At 44.7% G+C, this 17,520-nt stretch overlaps 1 protein-coding gene across 1 annotated transcript in view; it reads right to left on the bottom strand.

The window, feature by feature from the left end:
• Positions 1-4,490: 4,490 nt before the first annotated feature.
• LOC134323049 (CDC42 small effector protein 2-like) overlaps positions 4,491-17,520 on the bottom strand; it is a 16,317-nt gene continuing 3,287 nt past the window's right edge. Inside the window, exons 2-5 of the mRNA XM_063004464.1 lie at positions 8,412-8,617; positions 6,632-6,733; positions 5,557-5,632; positions 4,491-5,261 (exon numbers count right to left, since the gene is read on the bottom strand). Of these exons, the coding sequence (XP_062860534.1) occupies positions 5,561-5,632; positions 6,632-6,733; positions 8,412-8,465 (228 nt within the window). The 5' untranslated portion in view covers positions 8,466-8,617 and the 3' untranslated portion in view covers positions 4,491-5,261; positions 5,557-5,560. The remainder of the gene's footprint in view (positions 5,262-5,556; positions 5,633-6,631; positions 6,734-8,411; positions 8,618-17,520) is intronic.

Here is a 17,520-nt window from a genome sequence, read left to right as displayed (position 1 = left end):
AGACATTAATGGCTGTATATTGAGTTATTTTGAGGGAAGAATAAATTTACACTGTTATATAAGCTGCACACAGACTACTTTTCATTGTGTCAAAGTGTCATTTTGTCAGTGTTGTCCCATGAAAAGATATACTTAAATATCTGCAGAAATGTGAGGGGTGTACTCACTTTTGTGATACACTGTACATATATACACACATACACATTTATACACACACACACATACATACAAACACACACATACACACACACACACACATACATACATACAAACACACACATACACACACACACACATACAAACACACACATACACATATACACACACACATACACACACACACACACATATACACACACACACACACACATACATATACACACTCACATACAAACACACACATACACATATATACACACATACACACACATACACACACACACATATACACACACACACACACACATACATATATACACACACACTCACATACAAACACACACATACACATACAGTGTATCACAAAAGTGAGTACACCCCTCACATTTCTGCAGATATTTAAGTATATCTTTTCATGGGACAACACTGACAAAATGACACTTTGACACAATGAAAAGTAGTCTGTGTGCAGCTTATATAACAGTGTAAATTTATTCTTCCCTCAAAATAACTCAATATACAGCCATTAATGTCTAAACCACCGGCAACAAAAGTGAGTACACCCCTTAGTGAAAGTTCCTGAAGTGTCAATATTTTGTGTGGCCACCATTATTTCCCAGAACTGCCTTAACTCTCCTGGGCATGGAGTTTACCAGAGCTTCACAGGTTGCCACTGGAATGCTTTTCCACTCCTCCATGACGACATCACGGAGCTGGCGGATATTCGAGACTTTGTGCTCCTCCACCTTCCGCTTGAGGATGCCCCAAAGATGTTCTATTGGGTTTAGGTCTGGAGACATGCTTGGCCAGTCCATCACCTTTACCCTCAGCCTCTTCAATAAAGCAGTGGTCGTCTTAGAGGTGTGTTTGGGGTCATTATCATGCTGGAACACTGCCCTGCGACCCAGTTTCCGGAGGGAGGGGATCATGCTCTGCTTAGTATTTCACAGTACATATTGGAGTTCATGTGTCCCTCAATGAAATGTAACTCCCCAACACCTGCTGCACTCATGCAGCCCCAGACCATGGCATTCCCACCACCATGCTTGACTGTAGGCATGACACACTTATCTTTGTACTCCTCACCTGATTGCCGCCACACATGCTTGAGACCATCTGAACCAAACAAATTAATCTTGGTCTCATCAGACCATAGGACATGGTTCCAGTAATCCATGTCCTTTGTTGACATGTCTTCAGCAAACTGTTTGCGGGCTTTCTTGTGTAGAGACTTCAGAAGAGGCTTCCTTCTGGGGTGACAGCCATGCAGACCAATTTGATGTAGTGTGCGGCGTATGGTCTGAGCACTGACCGGCTGACCCCCCACCTTTTCAATCTCTGCAGCAATGCTGACAGCACTCCTGCGCCTATCTTTCAAAAACAGCAGTTGGATGTGACGCTGAGCACGTGCACTCAGCTTCTTTGGACGACCAACGCGAGGTCTGTTCTGAGTGGACCCTGCTCTTTTAAAACGCTGGATGATCTTGTCCACTGTGCTGCAGCTCAGTTTCAGGGTGTTGGCAATCTTCTTGTAGCCTTGGCCATCTTCATGTAGCGCAACAATTCGTCTTTTAAGATCCTCAGAGAGTTCTTTGCCATGAGGTGCAATGTTGGAACTTTCAGTGACCAGTATGAGAGAGTGTGAGAGCTGTACTACTAAATTGAACACACCTGCTCCCTATGCACACCTGAGACCTAGTAACACTAACAAATCACATGACATTTTGGAGGGAAAATTACAAGCAGTGCTCAATTTGGACATTTAGGGGTGTAGTCTCTTAGGGGTGTACTCAATTTTGTTGCCGGTGGTTTAGACATTAATGGCTGTATATTGAGTTATTTTGAGGGAAGAATAAATTTACACTGTTATATAAGCTGCACACAGACTACTTTTCATTGTGTCAAAGTGTCATTTTGTCAGTGTTGTCCCATGAAAAGATATACTTAAATATCTGCAGAAATGTGAGGGGTGTACTCACTTTTGTGATACACTGTATATACACACATACACACACACACATACACACATATACACACACACACACACATATATACACACACACGCACATACATACATATACACACTCACATACAAACACACACATATACACACATGCACATACATTTACACATATATATACACTCACATACACTCACATACACACACACATATATACACACACATACTGTATATACACACACGCACACATATATACACACACATACACACACGCACATACATACACACACATATATATAAATACAGTGTATCACAAAAGTGAGTACACCCCTCACATTTCTGCAGATATTTAAGTCTATCTTTTCATGGGACAACACTGACAAAATGACACTTTGACACAATGAAAAGTAGTCTGTGTGCAGCTTATATAACAGTGTACATTTATTCTTCCCTCAAAATAACTCAATATACAGCCATTAATGTCTAAACCACCGGCAACAAAAGTGAGTACACCCCTTAGTGAAAGTTCCTGAAGTGTCAATATTTTGTGTGGCCACCATTATTTCCCAGAAATGCCTTAACTCTCCTGGGCATGGAGTTTACCAGAGCTTCACAGGTTGCCACTGGAATGCTTTTCCACTCCTCCATGGCGACATCACGGAGCTGGCGGATATTCGAGACTTTGCGCTCCTCCACCTTCCGCTTGAGGATGCCTGAAAGATGTTCTATTGGGTTTAGGTCTGGAGACATGTTTGGCCAGTCCATCACCTTTACCCTCAGCCTCTTCAATAAAGCAGTGGTCGTCTTAGAGGTGTGTTTGGGGTCATTATCATGCTGGAACACTGCCCTGCGACCCAGTTTCCGGAGGGAGGGGATCATGCTCTGCTTCAGTATTTCACAGTACATATTGGAGTTCATGTGTCCCTCAATGAAATGTAACTCCCCAACACCTGCTGCACTCATGCAGCCCCAGACCATGGCATTCCCACCACCATGCTTGACTGTAGGCATGACACACTTATCTTTGTACTCCTCACCTGATTGCCGCCACACATGCTTGAGACCATCTGAACCAAACAAATTAATCTTGGTCTCATCAGACCATAGGACATGGTTCCAGTAATCCATGTCCTTTGTTGACATGTCTTCAGCAAACTGTTTGCGGGCTTTCTTGTGTAGAGACTTCAGAAGAGGCTTCCTTCTGGGGTGACAGCCATGCAGACCAATTTGATGTAGTGTGCGGCGTATGGTCTGAGCACTGACAGGCTGACCCCCCACCTTTTCAATCTCTGCAGCAATGCTGACAGCACTCCTGCGCCTATCTTTCAAAGACAGCAGTTGGATGTGATGCTGAGCACGTGCACTCAGCTTCTTTGGACGACCAACGCGAGGTCTGTTCTGAGTGGACCCTGCTCTTTTAAAACGCTGGATGATCTTGGCCACTGTGCTGCAGCTCAGTTTCAGGGTGTTGGCCATTTTCTTGTAGCCTTGGCCATCTTCATGTAGCGCAACAATTCGTCTTTTAAGATCCTCAGAGAGTTCTTTGCCATGAGGTGCCATGTTGGAACTTTCAGTGACCAGTATGAGAGAGTGTGAGAGCTGTACTACTAAATTGAACACACCTGCTCCCTATGCACACCTGAGACCTAGTAACACTAACAAATCACATGACATTTTGGAGGGAAAATGACAAGCAGTGCTCAATTTGGACATTTAGGGGTGTAGTCTCTTAGGGGTGTACTCACTTTTGTTGCCGGTGGTTTAGACATTAATGGCTGTATATTGAGTTATTTTGAGGGAAGAATAAATTTACACTGTTATATAAGCTGCACACAGACTACTTTTCATTGTGTCAAAGTGTCATTTTGTCAGTGTTGTCCCATGAAAAGATAGACTTAAATATCTGCAGAAATGTGAGGGGTGTACTCACTTTTGTGATACACTGTATATATAAATATACAGTATACATACATTACACAGCTTGTGGATTTCTGAAGTGAAATAAAATAAACACACTCTCTGCTTCCTCTTTTTTAGTGATGATCGATCCCAGAGTCTCATTCTACACTGAAATACTCCCTATTAACTAATACAGTATATTTATATCACATTTAAAATCTTAATACGTCTTGATGAAGTCGTTAGGACTCATCAGGGAGGTTTAGGAACTGACACTGGCACCTTGCACTAATGGTGATCACTTAATTACACCGTCTAAAATGTCATTAAGCAGTAACAGGTACGAGTTACGCATCATGATGGATATTTAGGCGTGTGGAAGCCAGTGGCACCGGAAACATCGCTCAGGTACAAACCCCATTTCATCTCATTTCTGTTCTAGCAGCAGTGTTAATGAGGAGACATCATCAGGTGGTGTTTGGTGGTGTTTATTCAGACAGGAGAATGAAAAGATGGTTTCTGTACAAAACTGCTCATGATGGAAAACGTTACAGTGACGTCACACATCAAGTTTATTCATCACAGCACAATTAAAACTATTAAAAAATAATAACCAAAAAATCCACCAACAATCTGTCATTTATACAGCAAATATAGAAGCATCTAAAATCCTCAACCCAGCTTCATTCATCATCCACGTTCATTCATTCATTATAAACATTCACTCATCATTAACACTCACTTATCATAAACATTCATTCATCATAAACGTTAACTCACTCACTCACTCACTAACACTCGGTGTGTGGGTGTGTATTGCTCAGTGGCCCAGCCACCATTCATTGAATCTGTGAGATTAACCATCTCATGAGTAAAACCTCCACCATACTTTGCGGGGGAGAGTATGAATGCTGATTGGCTGGTGTGTGGGTGTGATGCAATCATGCTGGCTAATGTTTATACTCCTATCAGAATAGCGCAACTCACTCACTCATTCATTTGCACATGTATTAATTTCCTCACTCATTCATTCATTCACTCATTTATTCATCCTCTCACACTATCTGTGTCACACTCTCTCAGTCTCACTAATTATATCACTCTTCCATACCAGTGTATGACTTACACTCATCCAGTGTGTGTGTGTGTGTGTGTGTGTGTAAGCTGTGTGTGTTTTTGGGTCCAGCGATACTCCTCATTGGTTGTTCAAGATCAGCAGGTCACACACACACTGGGCTTCACTCTGCAAACACAAACAGACATTAATCAGATCATCAGGTCACACCATACTGGGAGTAGTAAACCAGTCCAAGAAACCAGAAACCCTTAATCACCCCTGATACACCACTGGGTCACCCCATTTACACCACTGATGACCCCTATGATACACGAATTTCTGTAGACTTTGTCTCTCCTGACACCCTTGTTTAGAGTAAAGATACTCACCCCCTCAGTTACTCCCCGTTTCATACACTTGATTAATACTGAGTTAATACTGTGATAAAAAAAATCTGAGAGACCAAGTACATCATCCTTACCATCTCACTGTACAGCCGCCACAGCACCGTTCCCATAACCACCTTTAGATTTCATCTGTGCCTGCACTGAGTTTACCTGGAACAGACACACACCACCATCATCATCACCACCATCATCACCACCATCATCATCATCACCATCATCACCATCATCATCATCATCATCACCACCATCACCACCATCACCACCATCACCATCATCACCACCATCATCATCATCCTCCTCCTGCTGCTGCTCAGGGTCACAGTGGCTCAGTAGCATGTATTATTAACACTTTGGTTCTAACAGGTTTCAGCAGATTTGAATTCCTGGACTGTTGTTACTTAAACTAGAGTAAGGTCACGTTCACTATGAGTTTGGCTTCTTTGAGCTTTATTAAGATAAGAGCTTCTGCTGGTTTTCCTCATAAAGTGTGAGGGGTGCACGTCAGATCCTCTGTGATGTCATCGACCCTCTCTACCTCCATTTATATTTGTGTGTGTGTGTGTGGGGGGGGGGATTTCCTGGTTCTACTGGGATTCACAGTGATCTCTTTTGTGTGGGTTTTCTACAGGAGCTCCAGTTTCCTCCCACAGTACAAACACATGAAGTGATGGTGAACTGGAGACACAAAACTGGCTGTGATGGTGTTTGATACTGAACTGGGTAACCAGTAACTACCTGTCCTGTCATGAATGGGACCAAAGTGGAAAACAAACATCACCTAAACATCCTAATAAATTATCAAATATGAAATAGTGTATAACTGTAGTACATGTATAACTGTAGTGTGTGTATAACCATAGTATATATAACTGTAGTGAGTGTGTATAACTGTATGGACTATAACTGCAGTGAGTGTATAACAGTAGTGTATATAACTGTAGAGTATATAGCTATAGTGAGTGTATAACAGTAGTGTATAAACTGTAGAGTGTGTATAACAGTAGAGTATGTAGCTATAGTGAGTGTATAACAGTAGTGTATAAACTGTAGAGTCTGTATAACAGTAGAGTATATAGCTGTAGTGAGTGTATATAACTGCAGTGAGTGTATAACAGTAGTGTATATAACTGAAAAGTGTGTATAACTCACAGCTGAGAGGCCCGTGCCCATGTCTCCAGATCCTACATGTGTCATGTGAACAAAGTTGGTAGGTTCTCCAATCATGGAGCGATCGATCCGCCGCCTCCTCTTCTGCACAACAAATAATAAACAATCAGATTAAATAAATAAAAAACCAGCATATATATATATATGCAGTTATATTTTATATATACACTATATAAAACTGCGTATAATTATATAGTATGTTATATTTTATATATACACTATATAAAACTGCGTATAATTATATAGTATGTTATATTTTATATATACACTATATAAAACTGCGTATAATTATATAGTATGTTATATTTTATATATACACTATATAAAACTGCGTATAATTATATAGTATGTTATATTTTATATATACACTATATAAAACTGCGTATAATTATATAGTATGTTATATTTTATATATACACTATATAAAACTGCGTATAATTATATAGTATGTTATATTTTATATATACACTATATAAAACTGCGTATAATTATATAGTATGTTATATTTTATATATACACTATATAAAACAGCGTATAATTATATAGTATGTTATATTTTATATATACACTATATAAAACTGCGTATAATTATAGTGTTATATTTTATATATACACTATATAAAACAGCGTATAATTATATAGTATGTTATATTTTATATATACACTATATAAAACTGCGTATAATTATATAGTGTTATATTTTATATATACACTATATAAAACTGCATATAATTATATAGTATGTTATATTTTATATATACACTATATAAAACTGCGTATAATTATATAGTATGTTATATTTTATATATACACTATATAAAACTGCGTATAATTATATAGTATGTTATATTTTATATATACACTATATAAAACTGCGTATAATTATATAGTATGTTATATTTTATATATACACTATATAAAACTGCGTATAATTATATAGTATGTTATATTTTATATATACACTATATAAAACTGCGTATAATTATATAGTATGTTATATTTTATATATACACTATATAAAACTGCGTATAATTATATAGTATTTTATATATTATATAAAACAACAATGTATATTTATATTATATTATATTTTATATATACTATATAAAACAAAAGTGTATAACTATATATTATTTTATGTATGCTACATAAAACAACAGCGTATAAATATATAGTATATTATATTTTATATATACTACTATATAAAACAACAGTGTATAACTATATAGCATATTATATTATACAGCATATATACTATATAATAGAACAGTATATAATAAATAAGATGAAGAATTTACGATGTGAGCAGTATCTGTGAGTATATTTAGGTTCCTGTTCCAGAAACACTGTGAGTTTGAAGGGTTTGGGATGGAGGAAGTGCACGGCCTCAGTTCAGACCAATAGATTATTAATAAACATTCTCCTGAGAGTGAGTCTGGGGCCACTGAGGGCCGTTTCAGTACATAATAGTGATCCAGAGGCCCAGTGATAAAGAACCTTCAGCTTCATCACCACCAGCTTCATCACCCTGATTTAACCCAAACTCTACACTATATGTGTGTGTGTGTGTATGAGTTCACCAAGAGTGAGTGTATACACAGTGTGTTTATATATAGTGTGTGTGTATATACAGTGAGTGTTTATATAGTGTGTGTGTGTATATATACAGTTAGTGTGTATACAGCGTGAGAATACAGTTAAAGTGTATATAGTGTGTGTGTGTGTGTGTGTGTGTGTGTGTGTATGTGTGTGTGTTACTTACAGGTTGTGGTTGTTCGGCAATACAGCAGCTGAAACACACCCAGAACTCGGTCATCTCTATAAACTCTCTCTCTCTCTCCCCGTCAGTCTCTCTCTCTCTGTCTCTCTCGCTCTATCTGTCTCTCTCCCTCTTCGTCTCTCTGGATTTCCTGTTGAGTCTTCAGTTTAGCCACAGCTTGTGCAGGAAGTAGATGTTGGTTGTTCCTCCTGCACACACACACACACACACACACACACACACAGTCCAGATCAGCATGAACTACAGCAGTGTGTAGTGAAGCGTCAGAATGATTATACACATTATTTTCAGAAAAGTTGTGACGTTAAGTAAAAAGAAGAATATGTGAGAATTCTCTTAAATATACATTTACCTAAAAAAAATAGAAATAAAAGGCAGTGGGTCATGTAGAATGGGTAGTGTAGAGTGGGTCGTGTAGTGTGGGTTATGTAGAGTGGGTCGTGTAGTGTGGGTCGTGTAGTGTGGGTTATGTAGAGTGGGTCGTGTAGTGTGGGTTATGTAGTGTGGGTTATGTAGAGTGGGTCGTGTAGTGTGGGTCGTGTAGTGTGGGTCATGTAGAGAGGGTCATGTAGTGTGGGTTATGTAGAGTGGGTCGTGTAGTGTGGGTCGTGTAGTGTGGGTCGTGTAGTGTGGGTCGTGTAGAGTGGGTCGTGTAGAGTGGGTCGTGTAGAGTGGGTCGTGTAGTGTGGGTTGTGTAGTGTGGGTTATGTAGTTATGTAGAGTGGGATGTGTATAGTGGGTCGTGTAGAGCGGGTCGTGTAGTGTGGGTCGTGTAGTGTGGGTTATGTAGAGCGGGTCGTGTAGTGTGGGTCGTGTAGTGTGGGTTATGTAGAGTGGGTCGTGTAGTGTGGGTTATGTAGTTATGTAGAGTGGGATGTGTACAGTGAGTTGTGTACAGTGAGTTGTGTAGTGTGGGTCGTGTAGAGTGGGTCGTGTAGTGTGTGTTGTGTAGAGTGGGTCGTGTAGTGTGGGTTATGTAGTTATGTAGAGTGGGATGTGTACAGTGAGTTGTGTACAGTGAGTTGTGTAGTGTGGGTCGTGTAGAGTGGGTCGTGTAGTGTGTGTTGTGTAGAGTGGGTTGTGTAGTGTGGGTCGTGTAGAGTGTGTTGTGTAGAGTGGGATGTGTAGAGTGTGTCGTGTAGTGTGTGTTGTGTAGAGTGGGTCGTGTAGAGTGGGTCGTGTAGAGTGGGTCGTGGAGAGTGGGTTGTGTAATGTGGGTCGTGTAGAGTGGGTCGTGTAGAGTGGGTTGTGTAATGTGGGTCGTGCAGTGTGTGCTGTGTAGTGTGTGTTGTGTAGTGTGGGTCGTGTAGAGTGTGTTGTGTAGAGTGGGTCGTGTAGTGTGTGTTGTGTAGAGTGGGTCGTGTAGAGTGGGTCGTGTAGAGTGGGTCGTGTAGAGTGGGTCGTGTAGTGTGGGTCGTGTAGAGTGGGTTGTGTAATGTGGGTCGTGCAGTGTGTGCTGTGTAGTGTGTGTTGTGTAGTGTGGGTCGTGTAGAGTGGGTCGTGTAGAGTGGGTCGTGTAGAGTGGGTCGTGCAGTGTGTGCTGTGTAGTGTGTGTTGTGTAGAGTGGGTCGTGTAGTGTGTGTTGTGTAGAGTGGGTCGTGTAGAGTGTGTCGTGTAGTGTGTGTTGTGTGGGTTGTGTAGTTATGTAGAGTGGGATGTGTACAGTGAGTTGTGTAGTGTGGGTCATGTAGTGTGGGTCGTGTAGAGTGTGTCGTGTAGTGTGGGTCGTGTAGAGTGTGTCGTGTAGTGTGTGTTGTGTAGTGTGGGTCGTGTAGTGTGGGTTGTGTAGTTATGTAGTGTGGGTCGTGTAGAGTGTGTCGTGTAGTGTGGGTCGTGTAGTGTGTGTCGTGTAGTGTGGGTCGTGTAGTGTGTGTTATGTAGAGTGGGTCGTGTAGAGTGTGTCGTGTAGTGTGTGGTGTAGAGTGGGTCGTGTAGTGTGGGTTGTGTAGAGTGGGTTGTGTAGAGTGTGTTGTGTAGAGTGGGTCATGTAGTGTGTGTTGTGTAGAGTGGGTCGAGTAGTGTGGGTCGTGCAGTGTGTGTTGTGTAGTGTGTGTTGTGTAGAGTGGGTCGTGTAGTGTGTGTTATGTAGAGTGGGTCGTGTAGAGTGTGTCGTGTAGTGTGTGGTGTAGAGTGGGTCGTGTAGAGTGGGTTGTGTAGAGTGTGTTGTGTAGAGTGTGTTGTGTAGAGTGGGTCATGTAGTGTGTGTTGTGTAGAGTGGGTCGAGTAGTGTGGGTCGTGCAGTGTGTGTTGTGTAGTGTGTGTTGTGTAGAGTGGGTCGTGTAGTGTGTGTTGTGTAGAGTGTGTTGTGTAGTGTGTGTTGTGTAGAGTGGGTCATGTAGTGTGTGTTGTGTAGAGTGGGTCGAGTAGTGTGGGTCGTGCAGTGTGTGTTGTGTAGTGTGTTGTGTAGTGTGTGTTGTGTAGTGTGTGTTGTGTAGAGTGGGTAGTGTAGAGTGTGTTGTGTAGTGTGTGTTGTGTAGAGTGGGTAGTGTAGTGTGGGTCGTGTAGAGTGGGTTGTGTAGAGTGGGTCGTGTAGAGTGGGTCGTGTAGAGTGGGTTGTGTAGAGTGTGTTGTGTAGAGTGTGTTGTGTAGAGTGTGTTGTGTAGAGTGTGTTGTGTAGCGTGGGTCGTGTAGAGTGTGTTGTGTAGAGTGGGTTGTGTAGTGTGGGTCGTGCAGTGTGTGTTGTGTAGAGTGTGTTGTGTAGAGTGTGTTGTGTAGAGTGTGTTGTGTAGAGTGTGTTGTGTAGAGTGGGTCGTGTAGTGTGTGTTGTGTAGAGTGGGTAGTGTAGAGTGTGTTCTGTAGAGTGGGTTGTGTAGAGTGGGTTGTGTAGTGTGTGTTGTGTAGAGTGGGTAGTGTAGAGTGTGTTGTGTAGAGTGGGTCGTGTAGAGTGTGTTGTGTAGAGTGTGTTGTGTAGTGTGGGTCGTGCAGTGTGTGTCGTGTAGAGTGTGTTGTGTAGAGTGTGTTGTGTAGAGTGTGTTGTGTAGAGTGTGTTGTGTAGAGTGTGTTGTGTAGCGTGGGTCGTGTAGAGTGTGTTGTGTAGAGTGGGTTGTGTAGTGTGGGTTGTGCAGTGTGTGTTGTGTAGAGTGTGTTGTGTAGAGTGTGTTGTGTAGAGTGGGTCGTGTAGAGTGGGTTGTGTAGAGTGTGTTGTGTAGAGTGGGTAGTGTAGAGTGTGTTGTGTAGAGTGGGTCGTGTAGAGTGTGTCGTGTAGAGTGTGTTGTGTAGAGTGGGTTGTGTAGTGTGTGTTGTGTAGTGTGTGTTGTGTAGAGTGGGTTGTGTAGTGTGTGTTGTGTAGAGTGGGTAGTGTAGTGTGGGTCGTGTAGAGTGGGTTGTGTAGAGTGGGTAGTGTAGAGTGGGTCGTGTAGAGTGGGTAGTGTAGTGTGTGTTGTGTAGAGTGGGTAGTGTAGTGTGGGTCGTGTAGAGTGGGTTGTGTAGAGTGGGTAGTGTAGAGTGGGTTGTGTAGAGTGGGTAGTGTAGAGTGTGTTGTGTAGTGTGTGTTGTGTAGAGTGGGTAGTGTAGTGTGGGTCGTGTAGAGTGGGTTGTGTAGAGTGGGTAGTGTAGAGTGGGTCGTGTAGAGTGGGTTGTGTAGAGTGGGTAGTGTAGAGTGGGTCGTGTAGAGTGGGTTGTGTAGAGTGTGTTGTGTAGAGTGGGTTGTGTAGAGTGGGTCGTGTAGAGTGTGTTGTGTAGAGTGGGTTGTGTAGAGTGGGTAGTGTAGTGTGGGTCGTGTAGAGTGGGTTGTGTAGAGTGGGTAGTGTAGAGTGGGTCGTGTAGAGTGGGTTGTGTAGAGTGTGTTGTGTAGAGTGGGTAGTGTAGTGTGTGTTGTGTAGAGTGGGTAGTGTAGTGTGGGTCGTGTAGAGTGGGTTGTGTAGAGTGGGTAGTGTAGAGTGGGTTGTGTAGAGTGGGTAGTGTAGAGTGGGTTGTGTAGAGTGGGTAGTGTAGTGTGTGTTGTGTAGAGTGGGTAGTGTAGTGTGGGTCGTGTAGAGTGGGTTGTGTAGAGTGGGTAGTGTAGAGTGGGTCGTGTAGAGTGGGTTGTGTAGAGTGGGTAGTGTAGAGTGGGTCGTGTAGAGTGGGTTGTGTAGAGTGTGTTGTGTAGAGTGGGTTGTGTAGAGTGGGTAGTGTAGTGTGGGTCGTGTAGAGTGGGTTGTGTAGAGTGGGTAGTGTAGAGTGGGTCGTGTAGAGTGGGTTGTGTAGAGTGTGTTGTGTAGAGTGGGTAGTGTAGTGTGTGTTGTGTAGAGTGGGTAGTGTAGTGTGGGTCGTGTAGAGTGGGTTGTGTAGAGTGGGTAGTGTAGAGTGGGTTGTGTAGAGTGGGTAGTGTAGAGTGGGTTGTGTAGAGTGGGTAGTGTAGTGTGTGTTGTGTAGAGTGGGTAGTGTAGTGTGGGTCGTGTAGAGTGGGTTGTGTAGAGTGGGTAGTGTAGAGTGGGTCGTGTAGAGTGGGTTGTGTAGAGTGGGTAGTGTAGAGTGGGTCGTGTAGAGTGGGTTGTGTAGAGTGTGTTGTGTAGAGTGGGTTGTGTAGAGTGGGTCGTGTAGAGTGTGTTGTGTAGAGTGGGTTGTGTAGAGTGGGTAGTGTAGTGTGGGTCGTGTAGAGTGGGTTGTGTAGAGTGGGTAGTGTAGAGTGTGTTGTGTAGAGTGGGTAGTGTAGAGTGGGTAGTGTAGAGTGTGTTGTGTAGAGTGGGTTGTGTAGAGTGGGTCGTGTAGAGTGTGTCGTGTAGAGTGGGTTGTGTAGAGTGGGTAGTGTAGAGTGGGTTGTGTAGAGTGGGTAGTGTAGAGTGTGTTGTGTAGAGTGGGTTGTGTAGAGTGGGTCGTGTAGAGTGTGTTGTGTAGAGTGGGTTGTGTAGAGTGGGTAGTGTAGAGTGGGTCGTGTAGAGTGGGTAGTGTAGAGTGTGTTGTGTAGAGTGGGTAGTGTAGAGTGTGTTGTGTAGAGTGGGTTGTGTAGAGTGGGTCGTGTAGAGTGTGTTGTGTAGAGTGGGTTGTGTAGAGTGTGTTGTGTAGAGTGGGTTGTGTAGAGTGGGTCGTGTAGAGTGGGTCGTGTAGAGTGTGTTGTGTAGAGTGGGTAGTGTAGAGTGTGTTGTGTAGAGTGGGTTGTGTAGAGTGGGTCGTGTAGAGTGTGTTGTGTAGAGTGGGTTGTGTAGAGTGGGTCGTGTAGTGTGGGTCGTGTAGAGTGGGTTGTGTAGAGTGGGTAGTGTAGAGTGTGTTGTGTAGAGTGGGTAGTGTAGAGTGGGTAGTGTAGAGTGTGTTGTGTAGAGTGGGTAGTGTAGAGTGGGTTGTGTAGAGTGTGTTGTGTAGAGTGGGTTGTGTAGTGTGTGTAGTGTAGTGTGAGTTGTGACTACAGTTACTGAGTTACTGAGTTATTAAGTTTGAGCTCTTCACTGTGTCCTGAGGAGAAAATAATCAGACATGTTCTAACATGCTGTTCAGTCTCAGCTGCACGATCACGTTCACACACTCTGATCCACACCCAAACTCACCTGTAATCAACACCTGAATACCCTGAACCCCCCCCCCCACACACCGACCAACTACACCGACCGACTACATACCGACACACCGACCGACTACACCGACTACATACTGATACACCGACCGACTACATACTGACACACCGACCGACTACATACTGACACACCGACCGACTACATACCGACACACCGACGGACTACATACCGACACACCGACGGACTACATACCGACTACATACTGATACACCGACCGACTACACCGACCGACTACATACTGACACACCGACTACATACTGATACACCGACCGACTACATACTGACACACCGACCGACTACATACTGACACACCGACCGACTACATACTGACACACCGTCCGACTACATACCGACACACCGACGGACTACATACCGACTACATACTGATACACCGACCGACTACACCGACCGACTACATACTGACACACCGACCGACTACATACCGACACACCGACCGACTACACCGACTACATACTGATACACCGACCGACTACACCGACCGACTACATACTGACACACCGACCGACTACATACTGACACACCGACCGACTACACCGACTACATACTGATACACCGACTACATACTGATACACCGACCGACTACACCGACCGACTACATACTGACACACCGACCGACTACATACCGACACACCGACCGACTACACCGACTACATACTGATACACCGACCGACTACACCGACCGACTACATACTGACACACCGACCGACTACATACTGACACACCGACCGACTACATACCGACACACCGACCGACTACACCGACTACATACTGATACACCGACTACATACTGATACACCGACCGACTACACCGACCGACTACATACCGACACACCGACCGACTACATACAGACACACCGACCGACTACACACTGATACACCGACCGACTACACCGACCGACTACATACCGACATACCGACCGACTACATACCGACACACCGACCGACTACATACCGACACACCGACCGACTACATACCGACACACCGACCGACTACACCGACTACATACTGACACACCGACCGACTACACCGACCGACTACATACCGACACATAGGCCGACTACATACCGACACATAGACCGACTACATACCGACACATCGACCGACTACATACCGACACATCGACCGACTACATACCGACCGACTACATACCGACACACCGACCGACTACATACCGACACACCGACCGACTACACCGACCGACCGACTACACCGACCGACCACATACCGACACACCGACCGACCACATACCGACACACCGACCGACCACATACCGACACACCGACCGACTACATACCGTCACACCGACCGACTACATACCGACACACCGACTACATACTGACACACCGACCGACTACACCGACCCACCGACCGACTACATACCGACACACCGACCGACTACATACCGACACACCGACCGACTACATACCGACACACCGACCGACTACACCGACCCACCGACCGACTACATACCGACACACCGACCGACTACACCGACCCACCGACCGACTACATACCGACACACCGACCGACTACACCGACCGACTACATACCGACACACCGACCGACTACATACCGACACACCGACCGACTACATACCGACACACCGACCGACTACACCGACCGACTACATACCGACACACCGACCGACTACATACCGACACACCGACCGACTACACCGACCGACTACATACCGACACATCGACCGACTACACCGACCGACTACATACTGACCCACCGACCGACTACACCGACCGACTACAGACCGACTACATACCGACACACCGACCGACTACACCGACCGACTACATACCGACCCACCGACCACATCGACCGACTACATACCGACACACAAACCGACTACATACCGACACACCGAACGACTACATACCGACCCACCGACCGACTACACCGACCCACCGACCGACTACATACCGACACACCGACCGACTACATATCGACACACCGACCGACTACATACAGACACACCGACCGACTACATACCGACACACCGACCGACTACACAGACACACCGACCGACTACATACCGACACACCGACTGACTACATATCGACACACCGACCGACTACATACACACACCGACCGACTACATACCGACTACATACCGACACACCGACCGACTACATACACACACCGACTGACTACATACCGACACACCGACCGACCACATACCGACTACATACCGACTACATACCGACACACCGACCGACTACATACTACACACCGACCGACTACATACCGAAACATCGACCGACTACATACCGACACATCGACCGACTACATACCGACACACCGACCGACTACATACCGACACACTGACCGACTACATACGACACATCGACCGACTACACCGACCGACTACATACCGACACACAAACCGACTACATACCGACACACCGAACGACTACACCGACCCACCGACCGACTACATACCGACACACAAACCGACTACATACCGACACACCGAACGACTACATACCGACACACCGAACGACTACATACCGACCCACTGACCGACTACACCGACCCACCGACCGACTACATACAGACACACCGAACGACTACACCGACCCACCGACCGACTACATACCGACACACAAACCGACTACATACCGACACACAAACCGACTACATACCGACACACCGAACGACTACATACCGACCCACTGACCGACTACACCGACCCACCGACCGACTACATACAGACACACCGACCGACTACATACCGACACACCGACCGACTACACAGACACACCGACCGACTACACCGACCGACTACATACCGACACACCGACCGACTACATACCGACACACCGACCGATTACATACTGACACACCAACTGACTTCGTACCGACCGTTTTCACACCGACCGACCACATACTGACACACTTCTCACTGGCCGACCGTCTTTATAATACAGTGGATATGAAAAGTCTGTTGAAATGGGACTAATAAATCGTTTCATTTCTCCTCCCATCCTTACCGTGACCTTTAATCTGTACAAAAGCATCTTTTTTTAACACTTTGTTTAAGCACATTCTGATTTGATGACTGTTCAGGGTCGGACTCTGTTAGCATGGCACTTGTTGCTTTGATGATCTGTGCCCACTGTTCCTTACATAAGCGCTCCATATCTGTCAGATTGTGAGTGTGTCTCTTGTGCAGCGCCCTCTTCAGGTCACCCCACGGATTTATAATTGGATTCGGGTCGGGGCTCCGACTGGGCTGTTCCAAATCTTTCTTCTTCTTCTGGTGAAGCTGTTCATTTGTTGACATGGAGCTTTGGGTCGTTGTTCTGCTGAAAGGTCAAATTACTTCTTGAGGCCTGAAGGTTTTGTGCCAGAATTGAACCGTTCATAATTTCCTCCACCTCGACTAAGACAGCCCCAAAGCATAATGCTACCACCACCAAGCTTCACTGTGGGTGTGGTGCTCTTTTGGTGATGTTCAGTGTTGTTTCAGAATTATGGCCAAAAAGTTGAAGCCAGACCCATTTTCACACATACTTTAGGCTACAGACTTCATGCTTTTGCTTGGATCTAGGGCTGAAACGATTCCTCCAGA

This window comes from Trichomycterus rosablanca, chromosome 11 (assembly GCF_030014385.1).
Source record: "Trichomycterus rosablanca isolate fTriRos1 chromosome 11, fTriRos1.hap1, whole genome shotgun sequence".
In the NCBI taxonomy this organism is placed as follows: Eukaryota; Metazoa; Chordata; class Actinopteri; order Siluriformes; family Trichomycteridae; genus Trichomycterus; species Trichomycterus rosablanca.
The sequence above is the reverse complement of the archived record's forward strand: the minus strand, read 5'-3'. Positions and strand labels throughout refer to the sequence as shown.